A 12,500-nucleotide genomic window follows, 5' to 3' on the forward strand; every position below is an offset into this window, starting at 1 on the left:
GTTCAATGGAGGAACAGGGGAGAAATGGGGAGCTAGAGAGCCCAACACGCAGCCGCAGGTAAGGGAAAGATGTAGAGGAGAGAGAGAGAGAGAGAGTATGTGTTTATGAGGAAGAGGAGGAATAGGGAAGAGAGGAAGGAGGAGAGGTGGAGGGGTTAAGTAGAGGAGAGAGAGAGAAAAGGAGTTTATGAGGAAGAGGGATAGGGAAGGGAGGAAAGATGGAGGGGTTAACTATAGGAGAGGGAGAGAGAAGGGAGAGAGAGTAGGTGTTTATTAGGAAGAGGGATAAGGAAGTGAGGGAGAGAGAAAATATGGAAGGGAGAAGGAAGAGGGAGATTATGAGTGCGTGTGTTTATGTGTTTGTGGTTTGTGTTTAGGTGTGCGCGTTTTTTTAATGTAAGATTTTATAAGTAACCCACTACATTTTTTAAACAGATGACCTTCTGCATCCTTTCGGCAACCCAATAATAAGTGAGAGCTGTCGTAGCTGTATATTTATTTATATATATATATATATATATATATATATATATATATATATATATATATATGTATATATATACGTATATATGTATGTATGTAAATATATATATATATATATATATATATATATATATATATATACATATATAATACATATATATGTATGTATATATATATACATATACGTCTATATATACATATATTTACCGACATATATATATATATATATATATATATATATATGTGTGTGTGTGTGTGTGTGTATGTGTGTATATATATATATATATATATATATATATATATATATATATATATACATATTTACAGACATGTGTGTGTGTATGTGTATATATATATATATATATATATATATATATATATATATAAACATATATATATACACACAGAGAGAGATTCATTTCTAAACCAGAAATGTTACGTGAAGCGTGCTCAACCACCAAAACATTTTTTTTACTAACGCAGCAAGCCGTGATGACGTAACACCGGGCGAATCGACGGTGCTGTCAGTGAGTTTGACACGTGACAGATAGATATGTTATTTGATCTGTTTAATTTTTTTCGATTTATTTTACTGAAGATAATCTGCTAATAAAGGTTTGAGTGCAGCATGGTGTGTGTAAAACATAAAGATGGAAAATTTCTAAATTAATGAATAACTGAAAGAGAGAAAGGAAGAAAGAAAAAGAGAGAGGATAAACACATTAGATAGAGAGAAAGTGAGAAAGAATGAAAAGTAAGTAAAAACAAAAATAATAATAATAATAATTATTATTATTATTATAATAATAATAAATAAAAAAAGAGGGAATGGGCGAATAATTTAGAGAGAAAAAAAAAGAAATAACGCGAAATAGAGAATGGAAGAGAAAGAATATTGCTAGAAGCTAGGCAGATGGAGGGCCTCTCGTGACGTCATCATGGATTCCGCTCTTTTTCCCGAGATTTGAATACCGTTTTGTGCCATTCTCTCTCTCTCTCTCTCTCTCTCTCTCTCTCTCTCTCTCTCTCTCTCTCTCTCTCTCTCTCTCTCTCTCTCTCTCTCTCTCTCTCTTCTCTCTCTCTCTCTCTCTCTCTCTCTCTCTCTCTCTCTCTCTCTCTCTCTCTCTCTCTCTCTCTCTCTCTCTCTCTCTCTCTCTCTCTCTCTCTCTCTCTCTCTCTCTCTCTCTCTCTCTCTCTCTCTCTCTCTCTCTCTCTCTCTCTCTCTCTCTCTCTCTCTCTCTCTCTCTCTCTCTCTCTCTCTCTCTCTCTCTCTCTCTCTCTTCTCTCTCTCTCTCTCTCTCTCTCTCTCTCTCTCTCTCTCCTCTCTCTCTCTCTATCTCTCTCTCTCTCTCTCTCTCTCTCTCTCTCTCTCTCTTCTCTCTCTCTCTCTTTTCTCTTCTCTTCTCTCTCTCTCTCTCTCTCTCTCTCTCTCTCTCTCTCTCTCTCTCTCTCTCTCTCTCTCTCTCTCTCTCTCTCTCTCTCTCTCTTTTCTCTTCTCTTCTCTCTCTCTCTCTCTCTCTCTCTCTCTCTCTCTCTCTCTCTCTCTCTCTCGCTTCGACACCATACGAATAAGAATTTTTTAAAAAATATTTATATATATTTTTATATACATGTGTGTGTGTGTGATTTTTCTCGACTGTGATAATCACCTTTAAACGTAAAGGATTATGACAATTATTTTGCTAAATTTGCTTGCCAGGCATTCGTGTGCATAAGTTGTAAGGATACACTTAAATCAATATATTCTTAAGTGTAATATTCATGGAGAGACCGCCCAATGTATTTGCACTTTGGGCGAACTCAAATAAACGGTGTATTTAAAACTATGAAGTGTGCATATAAATAGTGATGTGTGAATGTTAATAAATAATTAAGTGTGGATTTTTTTCTTTCTTTCTTTCTTTCTTTTTCTTGGTAAGGTAAATATCGTGGCATGTTAGTAATATAGCTGATATATGGTGCAATTAAATATGTATTGAGTGTGCTTTACTTCTCATGGAATGTGATATACAATTTATTATTCCTATAATCTCTCTTGGACACGCTTAATTCTTCTATTTTAACATCATTCCGGATTTGCACCCTCCCACATTGCATTTTTTTCTTTTTTTTTTTTTTCTTTTTTAATGCAGTTTCGATACTTCTTCCCTCCAACGATATGGTGTTGAACTGGTATAGTGATTCAAGTGTGTTAATAGGATAGTGATGTTGTAATGTGGACGCGATGGTGAAGATATCCTCACCACAATTGCATCTAGTTCTCACTGATATAACGAGTCGAATATCATCATCACCATCCCCCCCCCCCTCAATCACCATCACCACCACAACCGCCTCTAACACCACTAGCATCACTCACCATCACCTCTAACACCACTAGCATCACTCACCATCACCTCTAATACCACTAGCATCACTCACCCTCGCCTCTAACACCACTAGCATCACTCACCACCACTTCTAACACCACTAGCATCACTCACCATCACTTCTAACACCACTAGCATCACTCACCATCGCATCTACACCACTAGCATCACTCACCATCACCTCTAACACCACTAGCATCACTCACCATCACTTCTAACACCACTAGCATCACTCACCATCACTTCTAACACCACTAGCATCACTCACCATCACTTCTAACACCACTAGCATCACTCACCATCACCTCTAACACCACTAGCATCACTCACCATCACTTCTAACACCACTAGCATCACTCACCATCACTTCTAACACCACTAGCATCACTCATCATCACTTCTAACACCACTAGCATCACTCACCATCACTTCTAACACCACTAGCATCACTCACCATCACCTCTGACACCACTAGCATCACTCACCATCACCTCTAACACCACTAGCATCACTCACCACCACTTCTAACACCACTAGCATCACTCACCATCACTTCTAACACCACTAGCATCACTCACCATCACCTCTAACACCACTAGCATCACTCACCATCACTTCTAAGACCACTAACATCACTCACCATCACTTCTAACACCACTAGCATCACTCATCATCACCTCTAACACCACTAGCATCACTCACCACCACCTCTAACACCACTAGCATCACTCACCCTCGCCTCTAACACCACTAGCATCACTCACCATCACCTCTAACACCACTAGCATCACTCACCATCACTTCTAAGACCACTAACATCACTCACCATCACTTCTAACACCACTAGCATCACTCATCATCACCTCTAACACCACTAGCATCACTCACCACCACCTCTAACACCACTAGCATCACTCACCCTCGCCTCTAACACCACTAGCATCACTCACCATCACCTCTAACACCACTAGCATCACTCACCATCACCTCTAATACCACTAGCATCACTCACCCTCGCCTCTAACACCACTAGCATCACTCACCATCACCTCTAACACCACTAGCATCACTCACCCTCGCCTCTAACACCACTAACATCACTCACCATCACCTCTAACACCACTAGCATCACTCACCATCACCTCTAACACCACTAGCATCACTCACCATCACCTCTAACACCACCCTCTTCCCCCCGTCTTCCCGACAGCGAGACGGGATCGAGATCGCAATGCGCGACGTAGACATCCCGATGGGCGGCCGACTGGGCATCGACATCCTAGGCGATGCCATGGAATCCGACTGGCTCACGAGCGACAACTACCGGTTCTATGGCGACTACCACAACTTCGGCCATTACATAATCAGCGCTGCGCATGATCCGGAAGGGTTATTAAACGTAGGGATCGTTAGTGTAGGGATATTGAACATGCCAGTACTGGATGTGGGGTAACTGAACGTAGGGATATTGAGAGTAGGGTAATTGATCAAAGGAATGTTGAACGGAGAGATAAGAAGCATAGGGGAACTGAATGTAGGGATATTGAGGGTAGGGTAATTGATCAAAAGGTAACTGAAAAAAAGGGATACTGAATGTAGATAGCCTAAGTGTAGGGAAACTGAACATGGGGATATTGAGAGTAGGACAACTGATCAAAGGGTAATTGAACAAAGAGATATTAAACAAAGGATAACTAAACGTAGGGATACTGGATGTAGAGTTACTGAACATACGGATATTGATGTGTAACTGACCATAGGGTTATTGAACGTAAGGTAAATGAACAATTGGACATCAAACACAGGGATATTGAATGTAGGGTAACTGAGCATAGGGATACTGAATGTAGGATAATTGGGAGTAAGGTTACTAGATTTAGGGTAACTGAACTCAGGGGTGTTAAATGTAGATATAACGAACACATTGATATTGAACATAGGGTAAATGAACAAAGGGATATTAAACGTAGGGGTACTGAATCTAGGTATATTAAGCGTAAAGTAACTGAACATGGAGAAAGCATAAAGTTACAAGATATAGGGATATTGAAAGTTAGGTAACTGAACTCAGGGGTATTAAACTGGATATAGTGACACTAAATATAGGGTAAATGAACATAGGGCTATTGAATGTAGTGGTATTAAGAACAGAGTAACTGAACATTGGAACTGTAGGGCTGCCCAATGTAGAGATACTGACCAAGGGGATATTACATGTAAACTGTGTGTAGTTCTCCTTTCTTTTCTTCTTCTTTTTTTCCGAATCTAGTAATTTTGGGGAAACATCTTACCATAAAAAAATGGATTCGTGTGGTTATCAAAAAATAGAGATCTAGATAACATTAAAAAAAAAAATAAAAAAAGCATGGACACAAACCAAGTCACAAAAGATCAAGGGAATAGGAATGGACAGTGTTGCAGTAAGTTTAATAATGCAACAAAAGTCAGCGGAACATAAAAGGATAAAGTCACAGGAAAGGTTAACGTCCATTAAGGGTCACCGCAAGAAGGTCACATAACCCATTTCGCCACAATGGTCCCTCATAAAAGAATCAAGTTCACACAAAGCACTACCAAGTAGGTCTTCCATACACTTTACAGACATATGCACGGAGCCACACATATATCATATAAAATAAATGACATACAAATAAAAATCACAAAAAAGGACAAAGAAACATGAGAATAAAGGTCCCTAGAACGTCGACGGCACGGAGACGTTTACATAAAGTTTCAGATAACATAAAACATTTTGCCCTAAAGGTACTGCAAAAGGTTTCACTCATGAAAAAGGTGAAGGACAAAGAATCAGCATAATCCGTTGGTTCTCCTGTTTCTTTTAATAAGTCGAATGAAACTGCAATTGCAAGATATATTTTGCAACTGTGTATGTGTCACTTGGTGAAGGTCGACACAAATAGGATCAATGTTTCAAAAGTATTCAAGGATGCGTAATCCTAATAGTAGTGAGAGTGGGTTTAGAGGCATGATTAATATATGCGTTTTCATGATATCATAGATGTACTGTATTTTTTACCCAAATTTTAAGTACCATTTATCAATATAATGTTAATATCATAAAATCAGGTATCGTTAACAAATCATTAACAAAATATTGCATTAACACATCAGCATGCTCAAACTTCCCTTGAATTCCCAAAGCATATCGTTCATGACTTCCCGTGTTGGATAACTAGGCGAGAGTGAAGATAACTGACTGAAGTTTACAGGAACCGCTGGGTATAATGTCGGAGCCTGTGACGGCAATCCGGGATCCCATTTTCTTCCGATGGCACAAACATATCGACGACTTGTTTGAAACGTATAAAGTCTCCCAGAGGCCTTATTCGAAGTTCGAGGTAAGTTCGTAGTCGTTATTACAGTTTTGTTTTATCTTATTTGCATGGTATGTTAGAGATTTTCAGTGATAACCCTCTGTGACAATCTGTGATGAAGCTAATAAAATGTGGCAGCAAATGTATTGAATATAGTACTGGGAGCATCATCATATTTATAGGTATCATTTAAAGTTTTATTTCATTTGCATGCCATATGAAAAAATATTAGATATCATAAAGAACCTCAGTGATAAAGATGATCAAAAATGTTATCAAATGTATTGCATATGGTCCATATATCCCACTGCCTAGAAAGCCATAAAGTAATCAATCCCTCAAAATCAAAAGAGCGTTTAGTATCCCATTCCCCCCCACTCCTCTGCCCGTTCCTTACCCATTCCTTTGTGTGCGTAGCTTTCCCTCCCTGGCGTGGAACTCGTCAACGCAGGCCTGGTGGATTCGTCTTCAGAACCCTACGTCCTGCACACCTTCTTCAGAACCTCTGTGTACAATGCGCGTTTCGGCGTAGACTTTATGAAAGAGGAGAGTGATACTGACTACACGCCTGTTGTTGTGAGAATAAGGCACCTTGACCATCGACCTTTCTCGTATTTGTTTCAGGTGAGAGAGCGGTTTGTTTGGGGTTTATTTGACTTGTTTTGTGATACAGAAATTGTCGTTTTATCTGGCAGTTAATATCTGTTGTGATTTCTCTATGACATTATATTATTTTTATTATTATTATTGCTGTTATCATTATCATTATTGCTGTTGCTGTTATTATTGCTGTTGTTTTCATTATTACTCTAATTTTTCCTCATCTTTTATCTCTTATTCTTAACCCATCTCAACCCCATTTTTCTATTTTCCCATTTTCCCTTTTTCCTATTTCCTCAGATCCACAACCAACTACCAACGAGGAAAACCGTTGTGGTGCGCATCTTCATGGCTCCCAAAGAGGACAATTGGGGTCAACCTATGACCTTTTCCCAGCAGCGTCGCCAATGGGGAGAGATGGATGTGTTTAGTGTCGACCTTGGTAATGCTGATTTTTAATTGGTGGTTGACTTTGTGGTTAATTGATTGTGGTTGTTTTGTGGTGATTGGTGTGAAGGTTGTTGTTGTTATTGCTTGTGTTTCTTGCTACTGATCTTATCATTGATGTTATATTTACTTTACTTAGTTTCACTGTTGTTGATACTGTTGCTATTATTATTATTACCATCATTATTATCATCATTTCAATTTTAGCATTGTTGTTATTGTTATCATTATTATTATCATCATTATTATTGATCATTACTGTCATTGATATCATTATCATTATCATTATTTTAGTATTTATTAATGTTATCATTATCATCATCGCTGTTGTAGTTACAGTGCTTGTTATTAGTACCATCATTATTACAATCACTGTTATTGTTGTCATTGTTCTTCAGTTATATATTCTTACTTTTATGGTCATCATTATGATTATGACTATTAACCCTCCATTTAATACATTGTTACCATACCCCTTCCCTTCTCAAGTGATAATTCCAATGTGTGTATAGCTGTATGTATGTATGTACACGTATACACTAAAAAAAAAAAAATATTTATACCAAATTCAAAGTCTTCGAAAAAAAAATCCAATTTAACGTCTCCCAGCCTATTTCCTCCCTTTGTTTATTTGTTTTTCTTTGATTGTGTTCATCCCTCGTCTAATTTCTGTCTTCAGTCCCCGGTCATAACTCGGTCACAAGATTGTCACGGCAGAGCAGTATCTTGGGTCGAGAAAGGTTTGCCAAGAGAGGTCAGCCCGGAAGCGGTAAGTTTTTTTGTTTTTTGTTTTGTGTTTGTGGGGGGGGAGGGGGAGGGGGAGATACTGGTTGTTGTGGGAGGTGGCTGTGTGTGTGTGTGTGTGTGCGTGTGCGTGTGTGTGTGTGTGTGTTAGGGGTGTGGTTGAGGAAGTTGTGTGTATGTGTGTGTGAATTTGTGTTTGTGTGTGGGGGGAAGTTACGTGTGTGCGAATTTGTCTTTGTGTGTGGGGGGAAGTTATGTGTGTATATGTGTGAGTGTGTGTGTTTTATCTTTGTATGGGGTAGGGTGTGTGCATGTGTTTCTTATCAGTGTGTGAGGGGGAAGGGTGTTTGTATGCGTGTATTTGTGCAGTGTGTTCACACGTGTTTCCATCTTTAAAATGATATAATCCTAATTTTAGTTTGATCTGCATTAACATCCCACGATAAAACCTTCATCTATTAAATATCTATTTAGTATTTTACATCATCCTGTGTCATCTAATACCACAACCAATCAAACTCTTATGACCCTCCCCCCCCCCCTTTCACCCCCCCCCCCCCTTCGCCCGTGCCATCGTTTTGACCCAACATGACCTGTGACAGACTTCTTCGACTACTTCGGCTGTGGTTGGCCTCCTCACCTGCTGTTACCAAGAGGAACGAGGTCTGGTATGAAATTCCAGGTCTTTATGATGCTTACGGACGCCGACCAAGACCTGGTAAGTTTCTTTTGGGTGGGTATATATGAATGGGTGGGTAGTGGGCGAGGAGGAATGGATGGTGGGTTGTGAGGCGTGGATTTGGATATTGGGGGATAGGTAGGGGGTGGTGGGGGTAGGAGGAGGGGGGTGTATATTGATGGATTGTGAATGTTGAATAGGTTTTAATGTTTCTGCACTTGTTCTCTCTCTCTCCTTCCGTTGTATTTTTTTTTTTGTTTTCACTCCCCTTTCTCCCCATTCCCTCTACTTCTCTCCCACACGCCATCCACTCTAAATCGTTCCACTCCCACCCCCCTCCCTCCCCCTCCCTCCCCTACACCCTTTACCTCCCTCCCCCACTCCCTCCACCTTCCTTCCTCTTCCTCCCTCTTTCTTATTCCTTCCCTGTGCTTCCTCTCTCACTCTCTTCCTCCCATCACCCCTCCTTTCCTCCTCTCCCTCCTCCCTCTCCCTCTCCCTCCTCTACCCTTTTCCCTCTCCCTTCTTTTCCCTTCCTCCCTCCTTCACTCCTCTCTCTCCTTCCCTCCATCAGATCAGCACCAGCCGTGTCCCCAGGAACTCCTTCTGCGTGCCCCCTCAGGAGAACTTCCAAGACAGAAGGCCGATGGGCTTTCCCTTAGACCGCACAATGAAGCTGGGCAATTCCTTACCCATCGAGGAATTGTTCGAGGACTACCCCAATGTCCTTGTCGTCGAGGTCGAAGTGAGGCACGTCGAGTGAACGCTGAAGGAACGTCGTGGGGTGAGGGTGGGGTGGGGTTTGGGGTGGGGTGGGGTGTGGGATATGAGTATTGGTTAGGCCTATGGATTCATTTTTCAGGTTTATAGGTCTGCTTTAATAGGATTTTGAAGGTCTATGGGTCTGTTTGGATAAGCTTATGGATTCGATGTGAAGGTCTATGAGCCTGCATGGATAAGCATATGTCACTGTGTGGATAAATAACTATTAACTATAAATCTTGATGATGTAATTATTATTATTACTTTTATTATGTTTTATTTGTGTGTGTGTGTGTGTTTATTATTACCATAGTAAAATTTGATGGAAAAACTTTTTACCATTTTCCTAAATTTTATTTGGATTTGATTTGCTTTTTAGTAATATACATTATATTATCGACTGTGTTATTTAAAACACCGTCATTAACTTTAATGCCTTGTTCATCTATTCAAGGGTTATTTGTGTAATAAATTGAAATTTTATTTGGTTAAACATCCAATCTACTTTATTGACCGACAAATATATGAAAAATAGGAGAAAACATAAAAAAATTCTATATCTATATCTATATATTTTATTAATCTTTCTACCTAGCAGAAACAAGGAACTGCGGAGCCAGCATAATATTATCAATTTTATCCTTTAGTGACGTTTATATTCTCTTCATCGACAGAAATTTACCTTCTGTACGTGAATTTATGAAGATTTTTTTTTCCCTCATTACTAAATCTTATGTTTCTTTCATAGATGCTTAAATTAGTATAGACGTAAGAGCAGATATTGTTAGTAACACGAAACGAACAAATACAATTTCATTCTTCTTTTCAATTTTAACTCTCTGCAAAATGTGCAATGACAGTTTCTAATTCTCACTGTTCGATGTGCGTGGAAATTCACTGAGTTTGATATTCACATGGCAACTTTTTTGTACATAATTGTTCGTGTTTATGATGTTAGATATATTCATGAGATTCACACACCTGAAAATATGATCATGAGGTTCATTTAAAAACAAATCATAATGTTTACGTGGCGTTTAATTTTTTTTAAACGTGTTGACATCTCAAACGTAACATTTAACGACATGAGGTTAATAGAATACCTGCGATCATGACTTATTTTGTGATGTCACTTTACATGCAGGAACATGTCATGAGGACCACATGAATTATTTTACTGTTCAGGAACGAATCAAAATTTTGTCTTCTGTACGATACCATAAACTCCACGCTAGACTCTTCTCACTTCACTAAGTTTCAGTATCTGGTTAAACGGTTCCCGCTGACTTTACTGACTATACTGACTTTCCTGTAAACTCTCCGATCCACATACGCCGGATATGTAAGCTTCAGCATCGGATTTCAGTTTAAATTTATTCCAAGAATCCATTTCCGAGATTGGAGGGTCCCGTTCAACCAGAAATGAAGAGAAAGGGGAGAGAGAGAGGGGGGGAAACGAAGGAAGGGAGTGGGGGGGGGGGGGGTAATAGGAAGGGAGAGAGAGAGAGAGAGAGAGAGAGAGAGAGAGAGAGAGAGAGAGAGTAGAGAGAGGGAAGGAGGGAGGCAGGGGAGTGGCAGAGACAGGGGAACGAAGAGAGAGAGAGAGAGAGAGAGATGGAGGGAGGGAGAGAAGGAAGGAGAGAGAGAGAAATGGTGAAAAAGAAGAGGGGGGATAGAAAGAGAGTGGAGAGATAGATAATAAGAGAATGGGAGAGGGGTGAATATACAGGTAGACACACGGGATGATAAAGGAGATGGTTAATTGAAAGGGAAGGGAAGAAGGAGATAGAGAAGGAGATGAAGAGGTACTGGTGTGTGTGAGTGTGTAAGAAGATACATTTTTTTTTTTTTTTTATGTGTGTTTATGTGTGTGTGTGTGTATGTGTGTGTGTGTTTGTGCATGCGTGTGTGAATGTGTGTGCATGTGTGTGTGTGTGTGTGTGTATGTGTGTGTGTGTGTGTGTGTGTATGTGCGCGCGCGTGTGTGCGTGGGTGTGTTTTCATCTACACATCAATCAGCAAATGCATGTGTGTTTATAACCGCTCTCATTTGCATACGTATCCACACACGGTCAAATCCCCCACTCATCCACTTCCTCGAGAACCTTCCCCTTCCACCCATACAAGATCCTCCACCTCCCTCCACGCATTGGAATGCCACCTCCACCTCCCAACCACTTAAAGAAACCACCGAGAATCTTGACATCCATCATCATCAGAATTTTCACACCATAAATAAAATACTGTGAGGTCCGTCTTTGGCTGCCTACCTTAACTTCACTGAACTTCCTTGATCCTTTAAGCCTAACGAGAAGAAAAGGTAGAAGGAGAAGTAGCTTTTTTATGATTTTTCTTCTTCGTCTCTTCTCTCTTTTCTCTCTCTGTCTCTCTGTCTGTCTACTTATCCATCTATCTATCTTTGTCTATCTCTATCTCTATCTCTTTATCTCTCTCTCTCTCTCTCTCTCTCTTTCTCTCTCTCTTTCTATCTATTTATCTATTTATCTATCTATCTATCTATCTATTTCTAACTTTATCTCTATCTTTATTTCTATCTCTCTCTCTCGTAATGCATAGCATCATTATCATGATGATAATAATGATATTATTATTATCATCATCATAATTATTATGATCATTATCTATACCATCATTGTTATAATCATTATCATCATCTTCACCACCATTTTTCTTATCAACATTATTAATCACATTATTGTTGTTGCTACTGCCATTAATATCTATATGTCCTATTGTTTTCATTATGAATATTTCCGTTATTATCTTTACCGTCACCATAACTGTTATTATAACATTTATAATTACCATTTTTATTATATTACTCGTACCATTTTTTACCATTATCATTATCATTATCATTATCATTTTATTATCACTGTTGTGATTACTAATACAATGTTTATTTTTCATGTATTATTCATAATCAAAATCAGAATCTTACTATAACTAGCGACCCCATTCTCATAACTTAAATCATCACTATAACTTAAATCATTACAATCACCGTTAATATTATGCATAGGTAGAATATTACATAAGCAGACTACGACGAAAACATAT

The 12,500-nt window shown here is 39.1% G+C and overlaps 1 protein-coding gene across 1 annotated transcript in view; it reads left to right on the forward strand.

Annotated features, from left to right (window-relative positions):
• Positions 1-9,441, forward strand: part of LOC125026263 (hemocyanin F chain-like) — a 26,025-nt gene extending 16,584 nt beyond the window's left edge. The window contains exons 12-20 of the mRNA XM_047614566.1: positions 1-58; positions 436-456; positions 3,979-4,251; positions 6,083-6,211; positions 6,605-6,811; positions 7,088-7,229; positions 7,914-8,003; positions 8,581-8,696; positions 9,232-9,441. The exon at positions 1-58 is cut by the window's left edge and continues 90 nt beyond it. Coding sequence (XP_047470522.1) covers positions 1-58; positions 436-456; positions 3,979-4,251; positions 6,083-6,211; positions 6,605-6,811; positions 7,088-7,229; positions 7,914-8,003; positions 8,581-8,696; positions 9,232-9,420 — 1,225 coding nt within the window. The 3' untranslated portion in view covers positions 9,421-9,441. The remainder of the gene's footprint in view (positions 59-435; positions 457-3,978; positions 4,252-6,082; positions 6,212-6,604; positions 6,812-7,087; positions 7,230-7,913; positions 8,004-8,580; positions 8,697-9,231) is intronic.
• Positions 9,442-12,500: the final 3,059 nt, after the last annotated feature.

The sequence above is a fragment of the Penaeus chinensis genome, chromosome 6 (assembly GCF_019202785.1).
Source record: "Penaeus chinensis breed Huanghai No. 1 chromosome 6, ASM1920278v2, whole genome shotgun sequence".
Taxonomy (NCBI): Eukaryota; Metazoa; Arthropoda; class Malacostraca; order Decapoda; family Penaeidae; genus Penaeus; species Penaeus chinensis.